The sequence below is a fragment of the Limanda limanda genome, chromosome 10 (assembly GCF_963576545.1).
Source record: "Limanda limanda chromosome 10, fLimLim1.1, whole genome shotgun sequence".
NCBI lineage: Eukaryota > Metazoa > Chordata > Actinopteri > Pleuronectiformes > Pleuronectidae > Limanda > Limanda limanda.
This window is the reverse complement of record NC_083645.1, coordinates 8,883,506-8,908,472: the sequence shown is the minus strand read 5'-3', so window position 1 is coordinate 8,908,472 and position 24,967 is coordinate 8,883,506. Positions and strand designations below refer to the sequence as shown.

Below are 24,967 nucleotides of genomic sequence, written 5' to 3'. Positions count from 1 at the left end.
AAACGGGAGAAATGTGGATATTATGGGCTGTGTGAAATGGGAGCTGAGTTTAGCTGCATCTAAAATGGGGGAAACCTGGAGTGATGGAGGCCCTCCTTTTTATTAGGCCTCGACCTGCACTGCTATTGGTTACTGCTCCTACCAGAGAGATTACAACAATGCTCCAGAGTCTGTGATCAGCAGAACAAGCCTCTCACCTCCCCGCTACAAATATCACATTGTACTTCAGCGTGAGTGGGGGGGGAGAGGGAGATCAGTGCTCGGCTATCAGCTGCCATATTGTAGATGTGGCTACAGTGGGGACACAATGGGTAAAAAAAACAAGTCCTGACGCAGCAGTAGGCTGTGGTCACAAAAAACACACTGGATTATTATAGAATGAAATTAAATCCATGCGCATAACCCACAATGTACAACATGGAGGAGAGAGAGAGGGAGATCGGCATACTTATATGCAGGGGGGGGGGGGGTATATGCATTTCCAGTCACCACAGCAAAAGGTACAAGAGCATCACACACAGATCTGTATCCGCAAGACAACACTGTAGCTATATACACCACACATGGCGAGAGGACACAGGACATAACGGAGGGATTTTGGGGGAGGAGGGTGGGAGGGAGGGAGGAAGGGAGGGAGGGAGGGGGGGTAACAGAAATACATTATGTTGTACCAACGTCATTCATTTCGACGCGGAGCCGCGATGGAGCGCCGGGTGTCCCCGCTCTGGACCAGCGCGCACTGCCTTGCTCCCTCCTGCCGCCGCCGCCGCCGCCGCCCCCGGGGCCCGGGCCCGGGCGTCGCTCCATCAGCGGGTACCGAGGATGAACATCAGCAGCACGTTCACAAGCACCAGCACCGCGATCACCGTGAACACCGCGCACGTCTGCACGTCCAAGGCCATGGCGCAGCGCTGCGGGCCGAGGTGGTACAGCTACTCGGCTTTCCTTTCCTTCCACCCCCCCCACCCACCCCGGGTCTAGACCAAGAAATCCACCGATACAGGCGAGAGAGAGAGAGAGAGAGAGGGAGGACAAAAAAAAAGAGGAAAAACACCCCCCCTCTTCTTCACGCTATATACGCGACGCGATTCAGAGAAGAAGGCACGGGAAGAGATGCATCATCCTCACCATCATCATCGTCATCGGGCCGCACCGTTATGTCTCCCCCCAGCTCGTCGACACCTGCCGGGTGCTTCGCCTCTCTTCCCCCCCACTGGAAGCGAGCGACTCTCGGCCAATGGATGCTCGCAGCGAGCTATGGGAGGGAGGCTGTGCGCAGGCTGGTCTTCCGGTGAGATGGAGGAGAGGAGGAGAGGAGGAGGAGAGGCGGTGCTCTATTAATACTGATCCGCGCTCCGCCGCAGCACCACACCGGCAGCAGCCATCACCTAGAGTCGGGGGAGGGGCACCACCGCCCCCCCCCCCCCTCTCTCCTCCATCGACCCACAAAGGCCAGCAGCACCATCACCTCGTTCATCCCCCCCCCCCCGTCTAAAAATATCACAGGCACCCTGCTGATTTATTATTTATCATTAACAGGCTGTGATGAAGGGGAATAAATGTCCGAGTAATGGATGCACGCTCCTCAAAGGGACGTCTCACAGTATCAGTGTGTGTGTGTGTGTGTGTGTGTGTGTGTGTGTGTGTGTGTGTGTGTGTGTGTGTGTGTGTGTGTGTGTGTGTGTGTGCGTGCGTGCGTGCGTGCGTGCGTGCGTGTGTGTGTGTGCACAGCCGCTCATCGATCACACACAGATGATCCGATCTGCAACCGCATTCACACACACGTCACTGGGGCTCGCCATCGCTTCAAGCGGTCACTGAGGAGTTTAATTTCCATAAACAGGATCTCGAGTGTTTCATGAAACCAGTTTGAATCTCTGTTTCAGAGGAAATGATGGATTCCCTGAACTTTTTATTTATTACACCCTTGATAAATAAAAAATAACGTATATGGAGATAACCATGCCTGTGTTAGTTGATAATCAGTCTCCAACAATAATCTAACCTGCCTACTTTGATCATTACACTTTCCTCGCAAGTATTATTCATTATGATTTAAATAGCCTACAGAGATTTGACAAAACTATAATTCTCTTAAAAGTGGATGCCAACAAATCAGAAACAGGCATTGATAAATGAAAAGTAATAATCAATACTAACTTAAAAAAAAATAGAAAAAAATAAGTTTTAAAGGAGACATATTATGCCCATTTTACCCCTGTTGATATGGTTCCTTGGGGTCTTAATGAAATGTCTATAACATATTTTGGTCAAAATACCACAAGGATAATTTAAAACAGCACCTTTCTACCCTGTCTAAAGCAGCCCTCCTCAGATTGACCTGCTTTAAATGTCCGAGTAATGGATGCACGCTCCTCAAAGGGACGACCCGTCTCACAGTATCAGTGGCACGGTGTGTGTGTGTGTGTGTGTGTGCACGGCCCATCGATCACACACAGATGATCCGATCTTCAACCACATTTACACAGACGTCACTGGGGCTCGCCATCGCTTCAAGCGGTCACTAAGGAGTTTAATTTCCATAAACAGGATCGCGAGTGTTTCAGGAAACCAGTTTGAATTTCTGTTTCAGTGGTTTGATTCTGAAATGATGGATTCCCTGAACTTTTTATCTTTTACACCCTTGATAAATAAAAAATAACGTATATGGAGATAATCATGCCTGTGTCAGTTGAAAATCAGTCTCCAACAATAATCTAACCTGCATACTTTGATCATTACACTTTCCTCGTAAGTATTATTCATTATGATTTATATAGCCTGCAGAGCTTTGCCAACTATAACAAAACTATAATTATCTTAAAAGTGCATGCCAACAATTCAGAAACAGGCAATGCTAAATACAAATAAATAATCAAAACTTACTTCAAAAAGATACAAATAAAATAGGTTTTAATAAAACCAGCTCCAGAAAAAAATGAGTGAGTGTATCACCACACCAGGGTTAGGAAAATGTGATTGTATTTGGGGCAGTAGAGGGAAAGGAGGGGAAATATTAAATAGGCCACTAAATATTAAATCACTGTCTATTTAGTGTGTAGTTTAAAGTCCACAGGGTCCAGGGTAAAGTTGCATTATAAAATATAAAAGCATTTGCTCAATACACAATATGATTGGGGCTTGCCAAATATCAATTTGATAAAAAAGAATCAATGCAATCAAAGGTCATAAGGTCAAGGAGCTGTATCTTGACTCAATCCCAAGGGCAGGTCTAGTTCCAAAAATGCTTTATCCTACAATTTCATAATGTAACTTGACATTGTATTTGTTTTGACCCTCTTCCTCTTTGTTAACATCCAAGTCTTGAGTCTGAAAGTTTGTAACACATGGGTTGTGTGTAAGTGTGTCACCTTTTCCACTGAGGACTTCATCAGGGTTATTTATCAGAAAGACAAAAACTCCTCCAGAGCTGCAAAGGATTTGTGTGTTTTACAGGCTGAGTAGAAGAAACTTGAAAACTGATCTTAATGTGTAAACTTATCAACTCCTCCATTTACTGCAGGATTTATATCGTATTATTTACTCAAAACTGAGGTGATCCTTCTAACCAAAGCTCACTTTTTGCCTTTCAAACAACCCACTAATACCTTGCTTTTGCTCTGCAATGGGAATGGATTCGATTGGCACTAATGGAAACATGAGTGGCAAGACATTCAGGCGAGAGAACGCCTCCGTTGTCAGTACGTTTCTGACGTCAATTGACCTTTTTTAGCTGGTTAAAAAAACCTGCGTATATCCGCTAATTTTGGTGTAAAAGAGGTTTAACAAACAACAAACAGAAAAATGCAGATGAAAACTAACTTCCTTGGCAGAGGTAATAAAGGTAGAGTAGGTATAAAAACATGGATCCACTCTTTGCAGGTTGCTGTGAACTGTCGGGTAAATTAGAAAGCAGAGGCTGCAGTCCCCTCGAAATCATGATGATAACAACAGATTGTAACGACCATCCAGTATCACGGCAGAAATAAAAGTATGAAGACCTCAGTAGAAACTTCCAATCCGCTCCTGCAGCTGTACGTCCAGATGCTCCATGTGTTCCAAACCGTCACATTTCCACCAAAATATGGCTAAATAAACAGGTTTTAGTTGCTCTTGGCGTGATTAGATGTTTGTGCTTAGGGCCGAAGCATAAAACAAGTGAATTTGCAGGTTGATATCTTTTAGCAAAATATGATAACTGGATCATAGTGAGCATATGGATAGATATTGACAAAGTGGGCGCTTCAGGAGTGTTCTGACAAGTTTATCTCAATGTTCAAACACCTCACTATGAAACCGCTGTTGGAAAGATGCAGGATGTGATGATTGAGAACATCGTTTTCTGCGCGGTATTCCTTTAAGGCTCAGTGTTGTGAGTGATAGAATAAGATGACCCCGGTTCCCATTTGATGCACGTGTTTGCCACTGGCATGCACATCACCATTTTGGCCTTCATGTGCACAGTGATACTTATGGTAAACATAGTATTATGCATGACTGCATCCCAGGCCTGCAGCACTTGCCCTGGTGTCTGCGTCTCCGGTTGTTGGCACATTATGAAAAGAGCACAACATCATAAAGAAACAATAAATGCAAGAGAATTTGTTCAGTTCCGTCCCCACCTGACGGACACACACACAGACACCCACACACACACACCCTCTCCGAACTACGATGTCTTCACATTCGGCTGAGAGCTTTGGGGTGGATTAAAAGGCCTCAGAATAAGTTTAAAAGAAGAACACAGAAGCAATGCACTATATCAGTATTTTTAAAGCCATAAATAATTTCCCGGGCACTTTCTGTACATACATGCTGATAAAAGCAGTGGCTTGAAAGCCTGGCTTTCAGTGAGTTGCAGAGCTTTGTGTGAGGTATCACAGATGAGATATGACAACCGTCCTCAAACAAGACCCTCTCTCCATCGACCCCCCCCCCCCCCCCCCCGACCCTTCTGTGCTAGTGTGTTTGCATGTGTGTGAGCAGATTACATAAGCCTGCCCTACCTATGGGGGCTCCCTCTCCAATCTCCCTGACATTTAGACAACAAAGGTCACATCTGAAAGTCTAAATCTGCACAGACACCAATGCTAATATACTCATGCATATACAGCAGAGATGCAGGAAAACTGGGAGAAAATCACCAACCAGCAGAGGATCACATGTTAAATAAGACTGAACATAGTCTTGCTGTATGTGACTGATGTGAACAACACGCACAGATGCAGCTACTCAGGAAAGTTAGTGTTGTAAAGGAAAGATCATTCAATAACTGGGATTTTTACTGATGGAAAATGGCTATAATATGGAAGCCCATAAGTGCCACTTTGTTTTTAAAAAAAAGAGAAACATTTTAAAAGTATTGATCTACCAACTTAAAATAATGACTAATTATCTCAGAGGAACTACTTATTATCAAAATAACAACTTATTTTCACAATATTACCATCAGATATGGGCCTCCATACCAGGGGTGGGCGGATCAATCCTATGGGATAGATACTTCGATACTCAAAAGCTACTCATTCGGTATTGATTCCTTTTTAATAATATATCAGTGGCTGCATCACTTCCAAAACGGCCGTGAAAGAAATCTTAAAAGAAATATAATTTACATTTTTCTGTATGAATCTTAATTTTATTAATTGGCTGCAGACATTATATATCTGGTATCGTTGATCTCTACTCCATACCATGCAAAAAAAAAAAGAAAAGGATAACACCTCACAGGGTCATGAAATCCAATCTAACATCCAGCTTCACACATGATAACTACAACCATCACCACCTCACAGCTGTACACCTCCTCCAACCAGTCCTAGAACAGTTTACACTGATGTTTGTCAATTAATAACACAATTTCCCCCTGGAATCAATAAAGCATTTCTGATTCTGATTCTGAATTTGATAAAAGGTAATACATGTTTTTTGTAATGAGTTATGAATATATATGAATCTTTGGCCAAAAATGTAAGGTGACAGTGACCTTGACAGTTGACTTTTGACCACCAAATTCTTATCAATTGATCCTTGAGCCAGCTTGTGTGACACATTTCAAGAATTTTCCTCAGGGTCTTCTGGAGATAATGCATTTCTGTTACAAGCCTGCAACATGCAGATTAGGGTCAAAAGGATTAAATGGTGAACTTAACTTTGTAGTGGTGTCCTCTCCATATCACCAGGGTCTTTTATAATGTCTATCACTGCAGCCACAGCAAAACCGACTTACAAAATTGACAGTCAATCACATGATCTCATTTTTCGGCCTCTCTCGTGAAAATGACCCTGAACTCTTTTCACAGAAGCAGCTGTCCACTCTCCAGTTGATAGGGACATTGTTTCCATGTGAGAGAACTACCCCAGTGCACATCAGATAGCATGCTCCAATTAAGCCAAAGGCAGAAGATCATCTGAAAACAGGCTGATCTGATGTCATCAAACAGGACTGACTCCAAACCTCCTGTGATCTGCAACAGCCTGTCAATGATACTACAATCAAAGATACAAGTACAAAGCTGCTGTGCAACATATTCATTGAAAAAGGTTGAGGTAAGGCCAAAAGGCCAACCGTAATATTGTCCTAAAATGAATCTCAATATATACCTCAGGGTGATACTCATAACAGTTGGTAGTATCCTATGGGGTGAACGAAGGAAGCTATGCTACTAAAGGTGGCGCTCTTCCACTTCTACCGGTATAATCCATAATAACCACACTGACAACGATATGAGGAGCAGTGTTTGCACCTTCATAAAATATCCCAGAGCCTCCATGTTTTTAAAATGTAACTTAATTTCAAACCCAGTCAGAAGTGTATAATCAAATTCAGCTTTTTTATATATTTTTTGTATTGTGTATAAACAATTTATACTGCTGGACATCCATGAATTATACAGTACACCCAGACTGTGTAGAAGTACCATATAATGAGTTGGTTGACTTCAGCATCTGCAAGAACGCTGACCATACTCCTTCATGTTAATTACTGGAGCTCTGAGGTCAGTCCCAACTCTCCTGGCAATTAGCCAACGAGCTACGTCTTCCCCTTGAATAAACCTAGAAAATTCACTCGTAGCAAATGAACTGGTTGTGGTCAGTAGGTATTTGGCTAATGGGAGGAAAAACCCACCACACCCATTTCCCCTCCAGTCTGCTGCTTTTCTTTTGTTCCCCTCCTATCCCCACACCAACCACACTGACTTCCTGCTTCCTCCCGGGCCCTCCAGCCACAAATTGCTCTAAAAAGAAGTTTCTGGACTTTTCCTAAAAACAGTGTTGCCGCCATTGTTCTGTTCTTGTTCATCAGCTGTTTATTCGTTCAGCTCAATTTGGCTGTCAGTGTGAAGAAGAGTCAGTGGGTCAGAGCATAGAGGAATTTAAGAAATAGATTAACATAGATGAGATCGCAGAGGGAGGTCGTGCCAAGTAGGCTAGAGAAATGAGGGTTAAAGACATCATCCAACATTCCTAGACCCAATGGCTTCAGGAGAAATACTCCTTATAGACAGTGTGTTCTAGAGACTGTGTTCTTTATGTCAGCCTGAAGTCAGGCATTATAACACCATGCAACTTTAGTAGGGAAACTAAAAACAGAGTCTCTGCCAGAATTTAGGATAATGTCAAATCTAGGCTAATCTTGGGCTAATCTAAAATACAAGTCACCTGTTTTCAACACTTCTGTGAAGGAAACTTGGACATTACTCTGCTACTTAGAGAACTATATTTATTGTGGAAGGGGAAAGTATTTAAACCATATTTAAAAAAAGATGATGAGTACAATGTCCTTATAATGTACCATTATATTAGCATCTCATATTTTATAATGTTTATATATATATATATATATATTTATTTATTTATATTTATGTGGATGGTATAGTAGAGCAGTGGTTAGCACTGTTGTTTGAATAGAAGGGTTTGCATATTCTCCATTGTCTGCATAGACAACTTTCTCTCACAGTCCAACTTTTTTTTCCTAGTTCGGTTGAAACACGCCCCATAATCACAGCCCAATGGAGCGGTCTCAGACTCATATTCTGACTAGAATCATGAGTATGACAACGTCAGGCTAAGAAAAACTAGCAAGTGCAAACTTTGAAAAAATGCAATCGATACATCCCACCCCCTCCCATCTGCCCTCTAGTCAAAGCTCAGCCCTCAAAACTTTGAAGCCACACAAGCTAGCTTACTTAGCAGAGCTATCGTCTCTGCTGCAGAGATATGTCTCTTCGTCTTCTGAAGACAGTGAGAGAATAGGCAGGGTGGATGTACGGAGTTGGTTACACAGGTAAACCAGAATTACAAATGTTATGATTGAGTTGTGTTTATTACAGGGCCACAGACACTGGCTTTTTTCCATTTTTTTTTTTTGGACAACTCTATTTATGGATCGCTATCGGGACATCAAGAGAATTTCAACAAAAAAGATAAAAAGTGTTTCACATATGTTTCACTTTACTTTTAGATGAAGGTATGGTAAAATTTCTGTAAAATCTTTCCCTGTAGTGAGAAAACAGTATCACTGCTGAACGGCAGAGACACTGACGCTGTAACAAGCTCCCTACAGACACCTCTGTACTTTTCAAAACTGAAACAAAACTGAAGCATTAAGACTGTATTGTCTGAAAACACAGTCTGTTATTTATTCATGCTTCTGTTCAGCATCCGTGCCAGTGTGTATTTAAATAAAGCCCACAGATTGGTCATTTAAGAGCTCAGCTGTGAGCCGAAGGCTAAAAAACGAATGACCTGTGCTGAGTTTGGTTGGTTGCCTCAGCCAGTGAGGCTTTACTGTACTTGTACTGTGCTGGTTGTGAGCGTGCTGAGAGTTCTCACCGGTGTCACCGTTCATCAGAGCACTGTCAGCCACCTGCGGCCCAAATCACTGGGAGGTAAGGGCAGCAGTGCCTCCCTGTGATCCCTGGCTGCTACATTCACATGCAATGCCTGTTCGAATCCTTATTCTGCATGTGCCTCCTTTGGGATTGTTATCGCGACATTTGTGTCGAGATTCGTCACATTGTCTGAGAGACTGCAGTTGGCCATGACGCACCCACTCTGATCATGCCAACTATATGCAATAGATGTGAAACTCACTGTAAAAGAAGGGGCGTGGGTACAGAACTCCACAGCTCCACCTGTCTTCCCTGCGAGCGAACATGATTTTACATTCTCACTGCTTCCACCCCACGAGAGTTCAAAAGCAGAGCAGAGGATTGAAATGCAAAACTCTGCAGTAAAATGATATTCCGGCGCAGGCTTGTTTGGCATTCTGTGTTTCTAAGCACTTTACTTCTCGTTGATAGGTCAATTCCTCCCCATCAAAGACTTCACAGACTCCGCCTGATATACTGCTGGCCAGTAAAACATTCACTAACAAGCCTGTCATCCAAAATATATGACTCCTCACAGGCATGGATGCACCTAAAAAGGTGCATAGTCTTGTACTCATACGCACAAACACACACAACAGGCCGCAGGGAGCAGGTGTTTCACATGCCTGGAGGGAGGGATGGATGGATGGAGATGAGTGGAGAGGGGAGAGGTGAGGGTGCAAAGGAAGACCAGCAGGAGAGAAAACCGGATCTGAGGAGAGGAGAAAGCAGCGATGAAAGTGATGGAGGGAGGATGAGCTCTGAGGTCAGGAAGAAAGGGAGGCGGATGGAGAGGGGGGAACAAGGAAGAAGTGAAAGGAGCGAGGCAGTTGCATAATACGTGCATGGAGGGTTCTCTCTCTGACGCCACATGTGGCGTAGCACCAAGACAGGGAGGTCAGAGGCAGAAAGTTAAGCTAAATAATGTACACAAGAAGTGGCAGCTGCCAGAAAAATCCGGCCCATCTTTCACAGAGGCCTGCAGGATACATTCTAACTAGCCCAGCACAATATAGGCAGTTTGCTTCTGTCTCATTTTTCAGAGCAGACACAGAGTGACCATGGCTGGAGCTACGTATGTTAGTCAGAGCAGAAATACTCATTAAATATATATTTAGATCACAGCAGTTGTCTAGAAACCTAGTAAAGGGGAAAAAAAGTATTGAAGTAAAATGTTTAGAAAACTATCAAAATATTCAGTTAGTTTTGGTTTCACATCGCAATTACAGAGCACACTAAAGAATATTTGTGTGACATACGTACGTTGTGTCGTCATCACCTACATGGCCTGAATCTACCTGTACTTGACATTGCTTGGTTCGTTGATGGGGGTGCGTCGGACGTCAGCATGATTTTTATACGGTTTTGTATTCACAAATTTTTTTTGAATGAAGGTCAATAAAAAAAGTTGCATTTTCACTTAAATGTAAAAATGTATGAATCAGTTTTCTTTTAGTAAAAGTTGTTAACACTGTAATATTATTATTGTGACGCCCTGGCTTTGACACTAGGCTCTGTGGTTAATATGTGTGCATGTCTCCTGTTTACCAGACAGGTAGGAGGAGCTGGAGATTGCAGGCTGTGGTTAATGAGGGGCGGGGCTCCAGGTGATGGCCACCAGGTGATGGCCATCACTATATAAACGGTGTCCCGGCACCTCAGAGCCCTCTCTTTCTCTGCTCTGGCCTGACGCCGGAAGGCTGCCTGCACCATGTCTCGATACTGTCGTTTGTATCTATTTTGTTAATAAACTTGAGCTATTGTTAAAACATTACCCGACGGTGTCTGTCTTCCCTATGTCCTGACTGCTGTGAGCTAGGTAGTCGTGACATATGGGGGCTCATCCGGGATTTTTGGATCTGGGAATTGTCTGCTTTGTGCAGTGGTAAAATTGTCTGCTTTGTGCAGTGTTAAAATTGTCTGCTTTGTGCAGTGTTAAAATTGTCTGCTTTGTGCAGTGTTAAAATTGTCTGCTTTGTGCAGTGGTAAAATTGTCTGCTGTATGCAGTGTGAAGGCCCATGTTAGCTGTGATAGCCACGTGCTGTGAATAAAATCTAGACTATCCTACGTTCTGTGGTGACGTGAGGTGAGTAGGTCTAGTGGTAACTGGCGAGGGTTTTGTTAATGAAGTTGTGTTAGTAGGCGTGGCCTGCTGTTTCCTCACCTGGTTGTGTGGGGAGACCTGCACTGTCTAAGTGGTAACGTGGACATGTTAGCGGAGTTGTAAACTTAGATCTCGACGCAATATCCGCTCGGTTTTGTTTTGTGTGGTGTGGTCGTAGTAGGGCAGCTAGTTACACGAGCAAGAGCTCTCCCCATTTAGAGCGCCTCTGCGCTGGGTTTTAGGTTCCAGTGACGGAGTCTGGACCGGAGGGCACCGCCGCTGAGTAAAGGCCAATTTATGCCTTTCCGTTTTTTCTATTACAGACAGATAAGATCGCCCTATCCGTCATGAAACGCCCTCTCAGAGTGCTTCAGACAGCTTTTCGTACACGTCAGATTTTTCTAACTATCAGTCTTCATGTTGGAGACCCGACGGACCGCTCTTGGCTGTGATTGGTCCGCGAACGACATCATTTCCGTATGACGTCTTTTCCGTATTTCCGGACCTCAAACTTCCCGTTTACTTGTAGCAACAAACACGAACACAACTATGATTCTACGATTAATGTGACGTGTGTGTTAAGCCAGCGGAGTTGTCTGGCTGACGGTGGCTCTTTAGAGCACTGAGGGCATGTGTGCACGGTCACATACGGTTATAACGAGCTTTCAAAACGGCGCTAGCGGGCTAGCCACCATGCTAACTGCGGTGGTAACAGTCCAAGAACCCGCCGTCACGACTTTAATTCCACTTCTATCATGACACTGTTTCTATAATACCGTCAGGTTAGAAGCAAACACTGGATAGTAGTAGTTAGTGTCGGGAGTCCCTGCTGACTGTGTGGAAGCTGGGGGGGAGCTAGGTCCGGGTAGCTTCTAGCTACATGTAGCCTCAAGCAGATTCAAGCTGTGGAATCAGCAACACAGTTCGGAAACAAGACCGGGGAACCGCTGCGCTAAGAAACGATTACATCAGCATCTTGACACGCTGGGTGTCACTTTATTTAGTTCTGTTAGTTGCCATGGTTCAGTGTGTGGGAGACAAGCTAACATGTAAACAGAGACACGTGGACTTCTTCTTCCCAAATGGGGTAGGCTTCTCTGAGCTCGTCTTCCGTTGCGCCACCTATGGGTTTGGCGGGGAATTGTTTTTAGACGGATAGTCGTCGGAGAAGTAAAAATCAAAAAGACTCTTTGTCCCCCGCTGAGACCTCTCCGAGAAACGGATACGTAGAAGTATATAAGAGCCTTAAGGCTGCATTGACTTTGGTCGGGATGGCTGGCATCTGACGGTATTGGTGAGTGTTCATTTCTTTTGTTCACTGATCCCCGGTTCTTGGGCTCCGTCAGAAGCTAGGTCAGTTTAGTCGGGGGGTAAATGTTTAGGGGGAATGCTCCGTGATTTGTTTGCCCTATTGTGTTAACCGCATTTGCACTGTGCTGATTTGTTTTGTTTGGATATTTGTTGATCGAGTTTGGTTGTGAGTGCACTGTTGGTCGTGAACAGTGGTCACCACATGAGTATTCATTTGATCATGAATTGTTAAGTGCTGGGTTGCACTGGTTATGAGCGCAGTGGTTAACTTTTTGGATGCTCCCTTGAGAGCTTGTTGCTGACGCTAACAGTAAAGGAGTTAATAAACGTTGCTGATTATTATTCTATTGAGATAACGCTGCCTAGATCTGCAAGGAAAGGCCGGTTGGTAGATTTCATTCGAGAGGGCTTAAAAACACAACAGGTGTTGCCTTTTTTTTGTACTCCAGTTATGGATCCTGATCAGACAACCGGTCAAAAATCAGGGGCTGAGGCATCTGCTATTACTCATAGTATATTAACTTTTGAACAGCAAAAAGCGATTTAGCAAATGCAAATTGTTCTGTTTCAGCTGTCCCGTGTGTCTGGCGCCTGATATCTGGGAGGGTGGGAGGGTATTTAGGCCATGAGTGAGACTGTGTGGACTGGATGAATGGTGGTTTGGTGTGTAGTTGCAGCATGTGTGGGTGTTTACTTAGGCCTATGATTGTGTAGACATGTGTTTTTTTTGGTGTTTTGGGATTTCTAATAATAGTTAATTATTTGTAGAAATATTGGTGATTGGGGTTTTTGAGATGTTTTACCAGAAACCCATGGTATGGGCTCCAGTCTTTTGGGGGGGAGTGATGTGACGCCCCGGCTTTGACACTAGGTTCTTTGGTTTATGATGTGTGCATGTCTTCCGTTTCTCCTTTTAACATGTAGGAGGAGCTGGAGATTGCAGGCTGTGGTTAATGAGGGGCGGGGCTCCAGGTGATGGCCACCAGGTGATGGCCATCACTATATAAACGGTGTCCCGGAACCTCAGAGAACTCTCTTTCCCTGCTCTGGCCTGACGCCGGAAGGCTGCCTTCACCATGTCTCGATACTGTCGTTTGTGTCTATTTTGTTAATAAACTTGAGTTATTGTTAAAATGTTTCCCGACGGTGTCTGTCTTCCCTATGTCATGACTACTGTGAGCTAGGTAGTCGTGACATTATGGTATTACAACCAGTATCATCAACTTCTTGTCTTTCAAACATTATATTGTTTGAGGTGAACAGTGATCCTCTGATCCTTTAAATTTTTTTACAACGGCCTGCTCCACTTTGAGAAGTTCTTTCCCTGTAGAGGCAACAGCTCAGTTGATCTACAATGGATGAGAAGATAATTATGAATCTACACATTATTTTTTTTTTTTTTTCAAGTCACCTTGATGGAATTGGCTCAGTTAAAAAAATAAATAAATAAAACAGTATAAGTCACACATGATCCTCAAGACAAGAGTCAACTGAAATCAGCAGTATGTTGACAAAGCACCGAGATGACAACCTCTTATAAGGTCTGAATAATGTATTGGCTTATGAATGAGAGTGAACACCTGCTTGCATGGTTTCCTTTGTGTTTGACCCTGAATGTCCCATTGTTGAGTACATATAAGATCTTACCACAAATATTTGAGTGTAAAGGAATGACCAAGTGATTATTAATTTTTGATTGCATGTAGGAATAAACAAGTATCAATTTATATTTATTAATCACGTTTGTATTTTTATTAACAGTCGCTACTCTGGTTACTAAATAAGCTGACATAGTGTAAACTATATTGACAGAACTGATGCCGTCAGAAAATCATTCAGTTAAGTGCCAGATTTAAACAGCAGAATTCTTAAGCTTCGTTGTTTGTATCCAAATCGTAAATATGCACAATAGTTTACAAATAATTATAATGCTAACAAGACTGAAAAATATGAATACGGGAAGATATCAAGGACCTTTAAACATAGGAAGGACCTGGGCTATATAGCCTCTGTTCTATTGCACTGTGAATACGTTATTATGAGAAATGGAAATGTACAATTTCAAGCAAACATTTTTGTTCAGTAAAGAGTACGAGTTGTCATCAATAATGTCCGCAGTGAAAGTGGAAATAATACACGGAAATACTGCAATGCATCTGAGCTTGTGGTTTTTGTTTCTTAAAGAAATCCCACAGGCTCATGAGGCGTCATCACTTTACCACAAGGTGATGTTTTCCTGTGTTGACTTAAGATCAGAAAAATACCTCTATCCCTTTTATGAACCTGTCAAATTGCCATGAAAATAAACAGTGTTTTTCCCAAACAAAGGAAACTGATGACTGTGGGTAAAACTATCCAAGCAGTAAGCACCCTGGGAGAACTATCATAAACGATACAACTGATGCTGGATAACAAGTGCTGGAGAGCCCTGGGCCTGAACACAGTCTCAAAACAGAGATCTGTGCATGTTGTGACATTAAACCATCCACCAATATTGCCCCCACTGTCCTCCAGTGGTAGCAGCACAACATGCTTTGAGTGATGATGGAAGGATAGAGATACTGGCCCAGATGAGGTATGAAAAAGAATGTTCTCCAAAGAAAGCACAAACACAGATTTGCACATGCACGGGCATGCATGATCTGACAAAGCACAGAGTATAACAGGATACACCAGTGAGTCAGAGAATTAACAGGCAGCTCTGTTCCTCCAGTGAACATGCAGCCTTCTGAAATAAAAGTGGAAATGGCTTTTGCAGGGAGCAAAGGAAACCCTCTCAACAGTTACATAAGAGAAAAGGCCCTGAGCCTCTCCGTCTCTCTCTCCCATAACACACACAGACACACAAAAACATGTAGCACATAAGCATGGAGTCGCACGCTCATGCATACACCATCAACAGCAACAACAATACACATACTCACACCTGACAGGCACAAACCCATTATTTGGAAGAAACAGCCTAGGGAGGCTCTGTCACAGCCACCTGCTCAGATTTAGTCAGGCACTGACTATTTATCAGAGGCCACCGCATCCTTCAAAACAGCATTAACTGGTGGCTGCAAGTAAGTCACAGCAGATACGCCGCCTGCACCCAGGCAGAGGAAGGATGAAGGATTCTAGGTCACCTGTGGCTCAGAGTGCAAACTGTACACACATGCAGTTATTTTTAGGGATACCTACTCCCAAGCTTTGTCTCACGGGGCTCTGAAATAAAACCCTGGGGTGAAACAAAATGCCGCACAATCACAAGGCGTTTGACAGAGATATCACCAGCCGGCATTTTTTCCTTCGCTGACAAATAATGAAGTCATTATTGCAGTGACTCAGAAGAGCATGTGAAGTGTGTGAGTGCTGTGAGGAGGGTGTATCATACAGAGGATGCACATACAAACAGAATCTACGTGGTCGAATTACCGTATAAGGGCCGGTGCTCCCCACGTGTGCATCAAAGAGTGTGCATGAGAAGTTCAACTCAACACTGTCCTTTTTCATCACTGCCCTGCTATTCGCCCAAATAGCCACTCTCTGCTGACTCATGCGTTCATAATAAATAGATGGCATTGCATAATGTGATTATGACCAGGCCGACCCAGGTTGGCCCAAACTTAATCATATAAGATTTCTGTGGGAACTCTTAAGCTGCATGAAGCACTTAATAAGACAGTCCCCCACCCTTCTGACAAGTTGACAGCAAAGCTTCGGGCACAGCATTAGTAACACGCAGGAAACTGTCCTCTCATCTACATAGGAATTAACAAAGAGGAGAGGAGGAGAGGAAAGGAAAGGAAAGGAGAGGAGAGGAGAGGAGGGGAGAGGAGAGGAGTGGAGTGGAGAGGAAAGGAGAGGAGAGTAGAGGAGAGGAGAGGAGAGGAGAGGAGAGGAGAGGAGAGGAGAGGAGAGGAGAGAATAGAAGAGAAGAAGAGAAGAGAAGAGAAGAGAAGAGAAGAGAAGAGAAGAGAAGAGAAGAGAAGAGAAGAGAAGAGAAGAGAAGAGAAGAGAAGAAAAGAGAAGAGAAGAGAAGAGAAGAAGAGGAGGGCAGTGGCTGGGAGAGAGAAACCATTTAAATGAAAGGGAGAAGAGAGGCGTCAGCATTAGCAGTTAATCCACTGCAGTGAGAATACTTTCTCTCTGCCTGCGGCCTCTAGGCTCCAGTCGTGGTTCTAATAAGACGACTGTAACTCAAACGGCTCCATCACAAAAAGCAGATTCTATCCTGACATGAGAACCAACACCAAATAAACAAAGCATGACTTACCAGCAATCAGACGGCAACACACAGATTTCATTTTGAAGCACCGTCCATCGATATGACAACAATACAGCTGCGCTAACATGTCATGTCATATTGTGCATTTACGGATTGTATAAATATAAATATATATATTTGCTTCCTCAATGCTCAAGATGCACTCACGAATCCCGACATCTGAGCTCGCTACAAATGAAATTCCCTCGCCATTCAAACACACGCACAACATTTCCAGTGTTATGTGTCCACGTTCCCTACCCCAGGGGAGGGCCATGACACTAAAGTGCACACACACACACGTTCACACACACACACAAAGGGAGCATCTCTCTTCCCCTCTCTGTTTCTCTCCCACCCCTTTTCTCTCTCTCACCCACACACTTTCTCTATTTAGCTCACACTTAAAAAGGCTGCCTAAAGATAGAAGCAAGAAGATGAACAGGAGCCAGCGAGTGTCATGGCAACAAAATGCGATGGCTCACAAACACTATTTACACCAGCAAGAATAAAAAAAATCAGAATCTAAATGCAGTAGTATCACCTCTTCAAAGACACAGTTTGCTAAGATTCTAATGCAAAGAACGTGCCAGCGCTGGAAGCCCGGAGCTCGTGATTCAACCGTTGAGTCGACGGCTTCTCAGTCAGGAAAACCAACAACTTATTGTACCTCAGATGTTGTGGTAAATCCTTGCTGAGTCCTTGTAAACTGTTAGATTTGAGTCTGTTGTAGAAAACATGAGCTCTGTCCACATGTTTTCACATCACTCTGTTAATTCACTGTTTGAATACACTGATTATTTTATTCTTTAATACATAATTTGGGAAAGTAACCCTCTATTATCCTTATTGTGTATTTATACGTCTGAATGAAACGTGCTATAAAACATCACCACGATGCTTTTTGATGAACAAAAGACAATAATTCTTATTAAAAGCAATATAAAAATGTAAAGTTTAGTATATATAAAGATGAAATGCTTATGCATTGTGCAAGCTAAGTGAGGAGGTGTAAAACAGAACTGATCGACCTCAGATGTTTAGAATGTTTTCCTGTTTTCCCAAGGGTTTAAACCCACAGCCTTCACTCAGGAACAAAACTCAGTCTTTACGATCAAAATAAATGATAATGTGACATTTATCTTAACATTTATTGATATCAAACCAACATTAAACTTGATACAATTTTGCCCATTCGTAGTGGATGCATGTTCTCAGTGAATATTCAAGGTAAACAGCATCGCAGTTCTGCAGCAATAAATGTCGGACACATCCCCACAAATGTTCACTAGCCCGTCAGGAGGCTTCAGAAAAACTCTGCATCTCCCTCCGCTGGAAACCCCTGGAGGCCACTTGCACATCAAAGCGCAGATTCTGAAATGCCTGGTTTCACTTCCTGAGTAGTTTTACACCAACGTAATCTGAAGCTAATTTCACACAACCCACAAAGCCCCCTGTTACACTTCTCAGAGCACACCAGGTATATCGCAATGATATAACGTCAGCCCCCCCATCACACACACACAACCTTCTGCTGCTTCACATGCTCTCATCAGATAAATAAAAACATCAGAAAAGTGAGGTGTCCGGATAACTCTGCATGAGTAACGGCCTAAGAGTAATGGATGACATTAAATCCACATGGCCGCCGTCTTCATGGATCAGTTCCTTCATTATTTGAAGGAGCACTGACCAGAGCTCTGTCATCTCCAAATTAGTAGTAGCAGTGAAAGGTTATCGTCCTATTATCTCACATCTGCTCACGTTTCCATCAGGCGAACAAACCCAATGTGGCAAGTACACCTTATATCATATACACAGTATTACACAGGGTTTTACAGTGTTAAAACAGCATAAAGGCAGTGACTTGGTCGATTTGTAAATGTGTGTGTGTGTGTGTGTGACCATGTAACTCACCATGTTGACCTGCAGTGGTTCTGAGCCAGGTCTCAACAGCCTCCTCCTCCTGCAGCTCCCGGAGTCTCCAGACCGCAAACGCACCGACGATGACAACTGACCCATATCTGCTCGGCGGACACGCAGACAGGCAATCAAATTAACAAAAGCATGTCAATCACTAGTTTGCATATTTGTTGTTAAATAAAATAAAGTCAAATAGTACCTGAGTGAGGCAGCAGCCGCGCCAAGGCCGTGAGTGTGCTGGGGGAAAGCGGCACGGAGCTGCACCGCTGGAGAGATGCCCGAAGTGGGGGCTCTAATGGTGACACACCCGGGGGGCGCGACAAGGCCTGAAGGGGACTGAGTCGTTAGGGCATATCCTCGATTCTAAACAGAGTTACTTTGATGCACAAACTCCTCTGCCCTTCACAATAAATAAAAAAAAGCCTTCTTGCTGCCTTGTCCCCCTTTTTTGCAGTGAATTCAAGTATTTCACATTCAGCTAGTCTATTCTGGTGCATCGGTCAGTGTGTGCATGCCCTGCAGCCGATCATGAGACCATACATCATGCCAACCAGGCGGTCTCTCAGGTTAAAATGAACTGACTCGGAGTTAGGGCAATGTGAGGTAGAGCTTATGGGAGCGATGAGGCAGAAAATTGGCCACAGAGAGAGACTGAGAGTGAGGGAGGGAGAGAAAGAGAGGCCACAAAGACGGAAAGAAAGAGTGTGAGAAGGGGAGAAGAAAACGAGAGAGGGAGAGGGGGAAGTGAGCTGATGGAAAAGGGGCATTCAGAGTCCAGAAATACAGGCCTCTATAAATGGGCCAGAGCATGCACGCATTGTTGCAGCTAACAGTAAGCAGAGTATAAATACTGGGTTAGCACTGGGCTGCCCTTCAAAGTCCGTAGTGTGTGTGTGATTCATTATGGGCTTGGGTTGTATTTATCGGCGATTTGCTGTAGACTACAAGTGAAACTCTGTGCTTCTACTTTGATTTTTGCAACATCGGGATGTGATGCATGAGTCAGTGTAAATGTGTATTTGGATATTTGTGGGACTGCTTATTTGCCGCCGTTGTGTCAGTGTTTGTACGTTTGCTTTCAGCGATGCATGAATGCCTGTGTTTGCTATTTGGCATCTTACTCTGTGGTGCATCTCCATGGACTGCGTCTCCCTAGTAACACTGGTCTCTATGACAGAGCAGGGCCTGGAGCGAGCGGCCACCCGTCTCTGCCCCGGGGAATGTTGCGTGGTGGCAGCAGGCCTGCGTCTCCTCCGACACAGCGATCCCACCTCACTGTAGTGGCTGTAGAGATCTCGGTCATGGTTGGGCCTCCCGAGGTCCAGGATAGCCGAGGCCGGGCGAGGACGAGGACGAGAGCGGGGGTGCTTGTGATGTACAGAGGTCCTCTCTGTGCTAGAGTGGGGCAGGGCCGAGCCCGGCTGTCTTACACTGCAGCCTGTCTGGCCGGCAATCTGCTCACACAGCTGTGATTGGCACAGACACTCAGCAGTTTGCAACAATGCATTTCTTGTGCAAGAAATTGGGAGGAATACCTCTATAGATTCAACAAAAAATATTGAGCATTTCAATTCAGTAATTTCGATGCATCAGAAGCTCGCCAGGACTGCTGATACAGCATATTAATTACCTCTTGTGTTTTCGTTACGTTTGTGGATTGAACAAGTAAGAGGAATTTTTTCCCTTTCTTTAACATTGTGAGACAGGGCGTCTTTCAACATAATATCTTTTTGAAAAATGCACTTTGGTGCGGATGAGAATAAAAATCCAGGTGTAGTGAATGTGGTTTCATAAGGAGACTGTTGGGCCTATGCAAAGGTGAGTGCTCTCTGTGTGCAATTTAACTTTATAACACAGGGCACTTTTGAAAATCTTGGTGAATTTCCTAGAAAATAATTCAAAGATCTTGATGAAAGATCGATGACAAAATCAGGCATATTTTGCGGACTGATATCTATGAGTGAATTTGTTGCTGCTTGATTGAATTTAAGGGGACAGTTGGGCCTTGGTGGAGGTATGCGCTTCACTGAGAAGTACCTCTAGTTATTATTAAATTTGAATGAAGATGAAATAAATACAAAATACTGGGGAATTTGATTTGTAAACAGTCTGCGATAATGGAGGAGGATTTTCCTGGTGCCGTCACTTCTCTTAAATTATGCTAAAACTGCACATAAGCACCTCAACCAAAACATTCACACATTCCGTTGCCCTTGCATAATAGACCCTTACTAAAAGTGTGCTGAGTATTCAGATGTCACATCTCATCTAGTCATTAGCAGTAAGGGCAAACATGTCCTGACTCGGTGTGACTGGGTGGAAGATGACTAATGCCTCCACTGGAGTGAGAGGGGAAGGGTGTCGTCATGAAGCTCAGACGTCACAGAGCTCTAGGGCTACGGCGGGTCACATAGAGCCGGCTCGGTGGGAAATCGAGTTTCCTTGCTTGCTACAGGAGGCCGACTGAGCAGGAAAGAACAAACTGCTCCAGCTCCATGTTGTCCGCCATTGTGAACACTGACTATTTCCTCTTCTCTCCAACAGATGGGGCAACAGGACAACTGTAGAGTCGGTGCCCATTTCATGTCCTCACAGGCTGGCATGTTAGTTTCTCCCTGGCATTTACTGAACCACACCTAGGACTTATCTCGTGAGTAACAGCTCTTATACCCAGCTCTGATTTTTTTTAGTTTGGGGTTGATGATTTTAAGAAGCAATCTAATGATGCTGGTTAAAACAGTTACATAAATGATAGTTTGAGCATTTATGCAATAATTACATGATGCATGCCTATGGGATGTTAATGATGTTGAAAGAGCCTGCAATGAAATGTGGTTATAGCATTCAAATGTGAGGCAAATATTAATTTCTTACACAGGAAACACAACAGCAGTTTGGCAATACACATAACTGAGTTATTTACCGAATGTGTTCATTAAAATGCACTGGCACTGTTAATTAATGCAGCTCATTTTCTATTTAAAGTTACATACCTTGAATATTTCCTCTGTGGAATCTGATGCGGGCCCGCTATTGGTTGTACTCTCTTTATCACCTTGTTGTGATAGCACATTCACTTCCTGTATCTGGTGGGAGTCAGGTGGAGCATCCTTGGAATCCTGCTCATTTCCTGTCTGTCCCTCTACCTTTTCCTCTTGACAGAGACAGGGTGATGGATCTCTTTTAACCCCTGTTACGTATTTAGACTCTATGTTTGGACATGAAGGGATGTGATTCTCTACTATGGCTGTAGACGTGTGGTTTGTCTCTCCATCCATATGTTTGTCTGTACCCTCAGAGCTCTGGAGGCCATTGACAGCTTGAGATCTTGGGCATGCCCTAAAGGCTTTCAGGACCACCTTAGGGGATCGTCCCCCTGTCGCAGGCACTGTAGCCTCGCTTTCAAAGCCACTGGAGTGTAAGGATTTAGTGTTCACTGGTGACGACGGGTTAGGCTGGGATGCTGGAAGTCCTTCGCTGTGAAGTGTCAGGGACACACTGTGAATGTTGTCCACTGTGCGCTGTGGAGCCCTCGGGGAGCTCATCGGAGTCGCCTCTCCCTCTGGAGGCGAAAAGGAACGAGACGTCGTCCGCCATTTTCTGGCCGTCTCTGCTACGCTGTTGAAAAACTTGAACAGGCCCCCAAAGTGCCCCTTGGTGTCAGAGTGTTTCGGGGGCGGAGGTTGCAAGTCCCTGACAATGTCAAAGTCTACAGAGCCATAGTCTGAGTCGATGGTTTTGTCCAGAGAGGGGAGTTCAGAGTCAAAGCTCTCTGAGTAAACAGGGTTGGCCTTCCCCAGAAGAGAAATCCTCCTCAGGTAACTCCACACATCTTTCTGCCTCCTCCCTCTCCCCTGGTGGTTGCGCAGGCTACCCTTGATGCTGGGCTCTTCACAGCCTGAGGCGGTTTTGTTGCAGTTGTTTGAATTGTTGTGGCTTCTTTTGGCATAGGAAACTCTTTCAGGTGATTTACAACCATTCTGAGTCACAGCCTCTCCTGTCACAGTGGGCTGATGCCTGTCCAAAGTAGCTGAGAAGTCAATATCTTCAAACGAGCAGTCGAATTCGGCAGTGTGGCCGGCATACGAGTGCCGCTTGCCACGGTGTCGTAGCGTGCCCCTGCTGGACTGCTGTGGAGTGCCAATGTCCCCACAGAAAGACTCCTCGTCCACAAACGAGCTGCCGAACCTTGCTGTTGACAGTTTGCCTGCCTTGCCCCTGAACACAGAGGGCGACTTGAGCTTCTTGAAGGAGCGAACTTTGTCAGCGAATGAGAGTTTAGGGATGGAAGCCTCCCCGGGCAAGATCATGGAGTGGGGTCGCCTCTCCAGCTCGGACATAGCTCTCTTTCGATTCAAGATCTTCCAGATGCCGCCCGAGGCCCGGGGCCTCCGGTTGACCTCCTGTCTGTCCTTGACAGGGGACTGAGAAGAGGCAGCTTGGGTCCCTCCCTGCCCCTCCGCAAGCACTGGCCCAGGCTCCTGAATATAAACACTGCTCGTCTCATTCTCCACATCCAGAGAAACACTAAACACTCGGTTGACAAACCCATTAGGGTTGTTGCTCTCAGGGGCAGGGTTGTCTGTCTGCTCCATCCTCTCTCATGCTACAGTGTCAGCTATCAGCTCCAATGGACATCATGTCTCGGGCCACTCTCACGCTCTCTCAAACACCTGGAGAGACAAAACCACATTTTAAATCAGTGCGTTGACGTTGAACTGACGGCCTTGTCACTTTGCAGGCTCATTCTGTCAGAAATGCAAACTACCTTACAATAAACATTCTGAGTGGACGGTCTGAAAAATGTTATCTGAACAGGAGGTCAAATGTTCAGGGATGAGATAAGAAGCGTTATTCAAAACTGCTGAAAACATTAAAGCTCTCATTTCGTGACTCTCGGACATGGACTTTGTACCAAGAGTCAACAATCACAAACAGCCAATAGCCCCCCCTCACCTCCCCTTGCCTTATATTTGATCCACATTATCCAAAGTGATTATTTGAGACGCAGTCCGCCTTACACCATTTAAACAGGGAGGCTACGTTGCTATGGAAACGCTCGCTACAGAGACGTCTGATTATTTTAGGCCTGCTCCGGCTGTGACATCATCACAGCTCAGATAAGCGCCCTCTGAGGAAGAAGATGCTGGGCAAGGAGCTGCACTACAACATGTTAATTACCCCCCCCCCCCCCCCTTATTTTCATAATCCCTTTAATGTGCTGCAGCATCTTGTGTAATTTGGGCCCTTCAGCATCCATCTTTGTTGGTGCCTGACATCATCAGTAAGGATGTGCCTCCATTAGACTGGCCTTTTTTTGTAGAATGTCACCATTTCATGTCTGTGTTTTTTTTTACTGATAAGCTGTTTTATAATACTATTAAAAGACAGCACTTATTTGATAACAAAATATATGTATTAAGGGATGAGACGCTCTAATCATATATATTTGCTCTTTTTTATCATGTAAATATTAAATATAGTGTCTCTTAAACAACACTCCAGTTATTCCAATATCTTGAATAGGATTTTATAGATAATAGATATAAGTAACTCAAATACACATAAACATAAATATATTTTTGTTATTTGGCTTCCACAGGCGAATATACACTGTGACAAAGCGATAGCTCTTATTTCCATATAAAACCTCACAGTCACTTCAAAGCAACGTTCGCTCTGACAGATATCTACCACCCCAACTTGGACTGGGCGTCAAAAACCTACCTTTCATTTTTTTTTTTTTTTTTTTTTTTTTATGGCGTCAATCAAAATTAACGTTAACGTCGCAGCAGGTTGGATGAGTCGCTTGAAGGTTATTCATTAATGGCTTATTTAGAACGTAGTTAACGTTTTTAAATGACAGATTAACAGTGCGCACGCGTTACGCATTAATATTCAGTGACTTCCTAAACTTGCGTATGAAGTCGAGCTCGTTAAAAACTAAACTGTCGCTCATGTAACCGGTTCAACTTTGAGATAAAAGCTGTAAAACTCACCGTCAGGGAATCTTCCTCCGCTGCCGTCCGTCCCTAAAGTGAGGGAAACCTCCGCCTGTAACGTATCCGGTGTTCTCCAGAGGCTTTAACTTCTATCCATGGGTGAAGTGTGGACTCCTTCCTAGATCACATGTGTTCAGCTGTAAACTTGCTGCGGAGCTCTCGTCCAACTGAGAGAAACTCCCCGGGTAAGTTAGCGACAGACCGGTGAACTCTTGCCCTGCGAGCTGCTGCAGACCCGAGACACTGATCTGGGATAGAGTCCCACAGACACACACTCCCGCACACACACACACAAAAACATACACACTCACACACACGCCCTTCTATCTTAGTGAGGACACTCATTGGCAGAATGCATTCCCTTACTCCCTCACCCTATACCATCACAACAGAACTTGACTTTTTAGCACTTTTATAAACATTCGGATCAGATTATTACAAATTCCACATCGCTTACCCCATATTTATAGAACTCGCTTGCTGCCTCACCTGTGTCTGTGGGCT

The 24,967-nt window shown here is 44.3% G+C and overlaps 1 protein-coding gene across 3 annotated transcripts in view; it reads right to left on the bottom strand.

Annotated features, from left to right (window-relative positions):
- The window catches only part of LOC133011542 (spermatogenesis-associated protein 13-like), a 45,001-nt gene extending 20,319 nt beyond the window's left edge, over positions 1-24,682 (bottom strand). For 2 of the 3 annotated variants that reach the window (XM_061079284.1, XM_061079285.1), the window contains exons 1-5: positions 24,461-24,682; positions 21,455-23,134; positions 19,583-19,927; positions 18,661-18,787; positions 18,456-18,562 (exon numbers count right to left, since the gene is read on the bottom strand). In XM_061079284.1, the coding sequence (XP_060935267.1) occupies positions 18,456-18,562; positions 18,661-18,787; positions 19,583-19,927; positions 21,455-23,056 (2,181 nt within the window). In that variant the 5' untranslated portion in view covers positions 23,057-23,134; positions 24,461-24,682. The remainder of the gene's footprint in view (positions 1-18,455; positions 18,563-18,660; positions 18,788-19,582; positions 19,928-21,454; positions 23,135-24,460) is intronic. The other variant, XM_061079286.1, reaches the window with a different exon arrangement.
- Between the last annotated feature and the right edge of the window lie 285 nt (positions 24,683-24,967).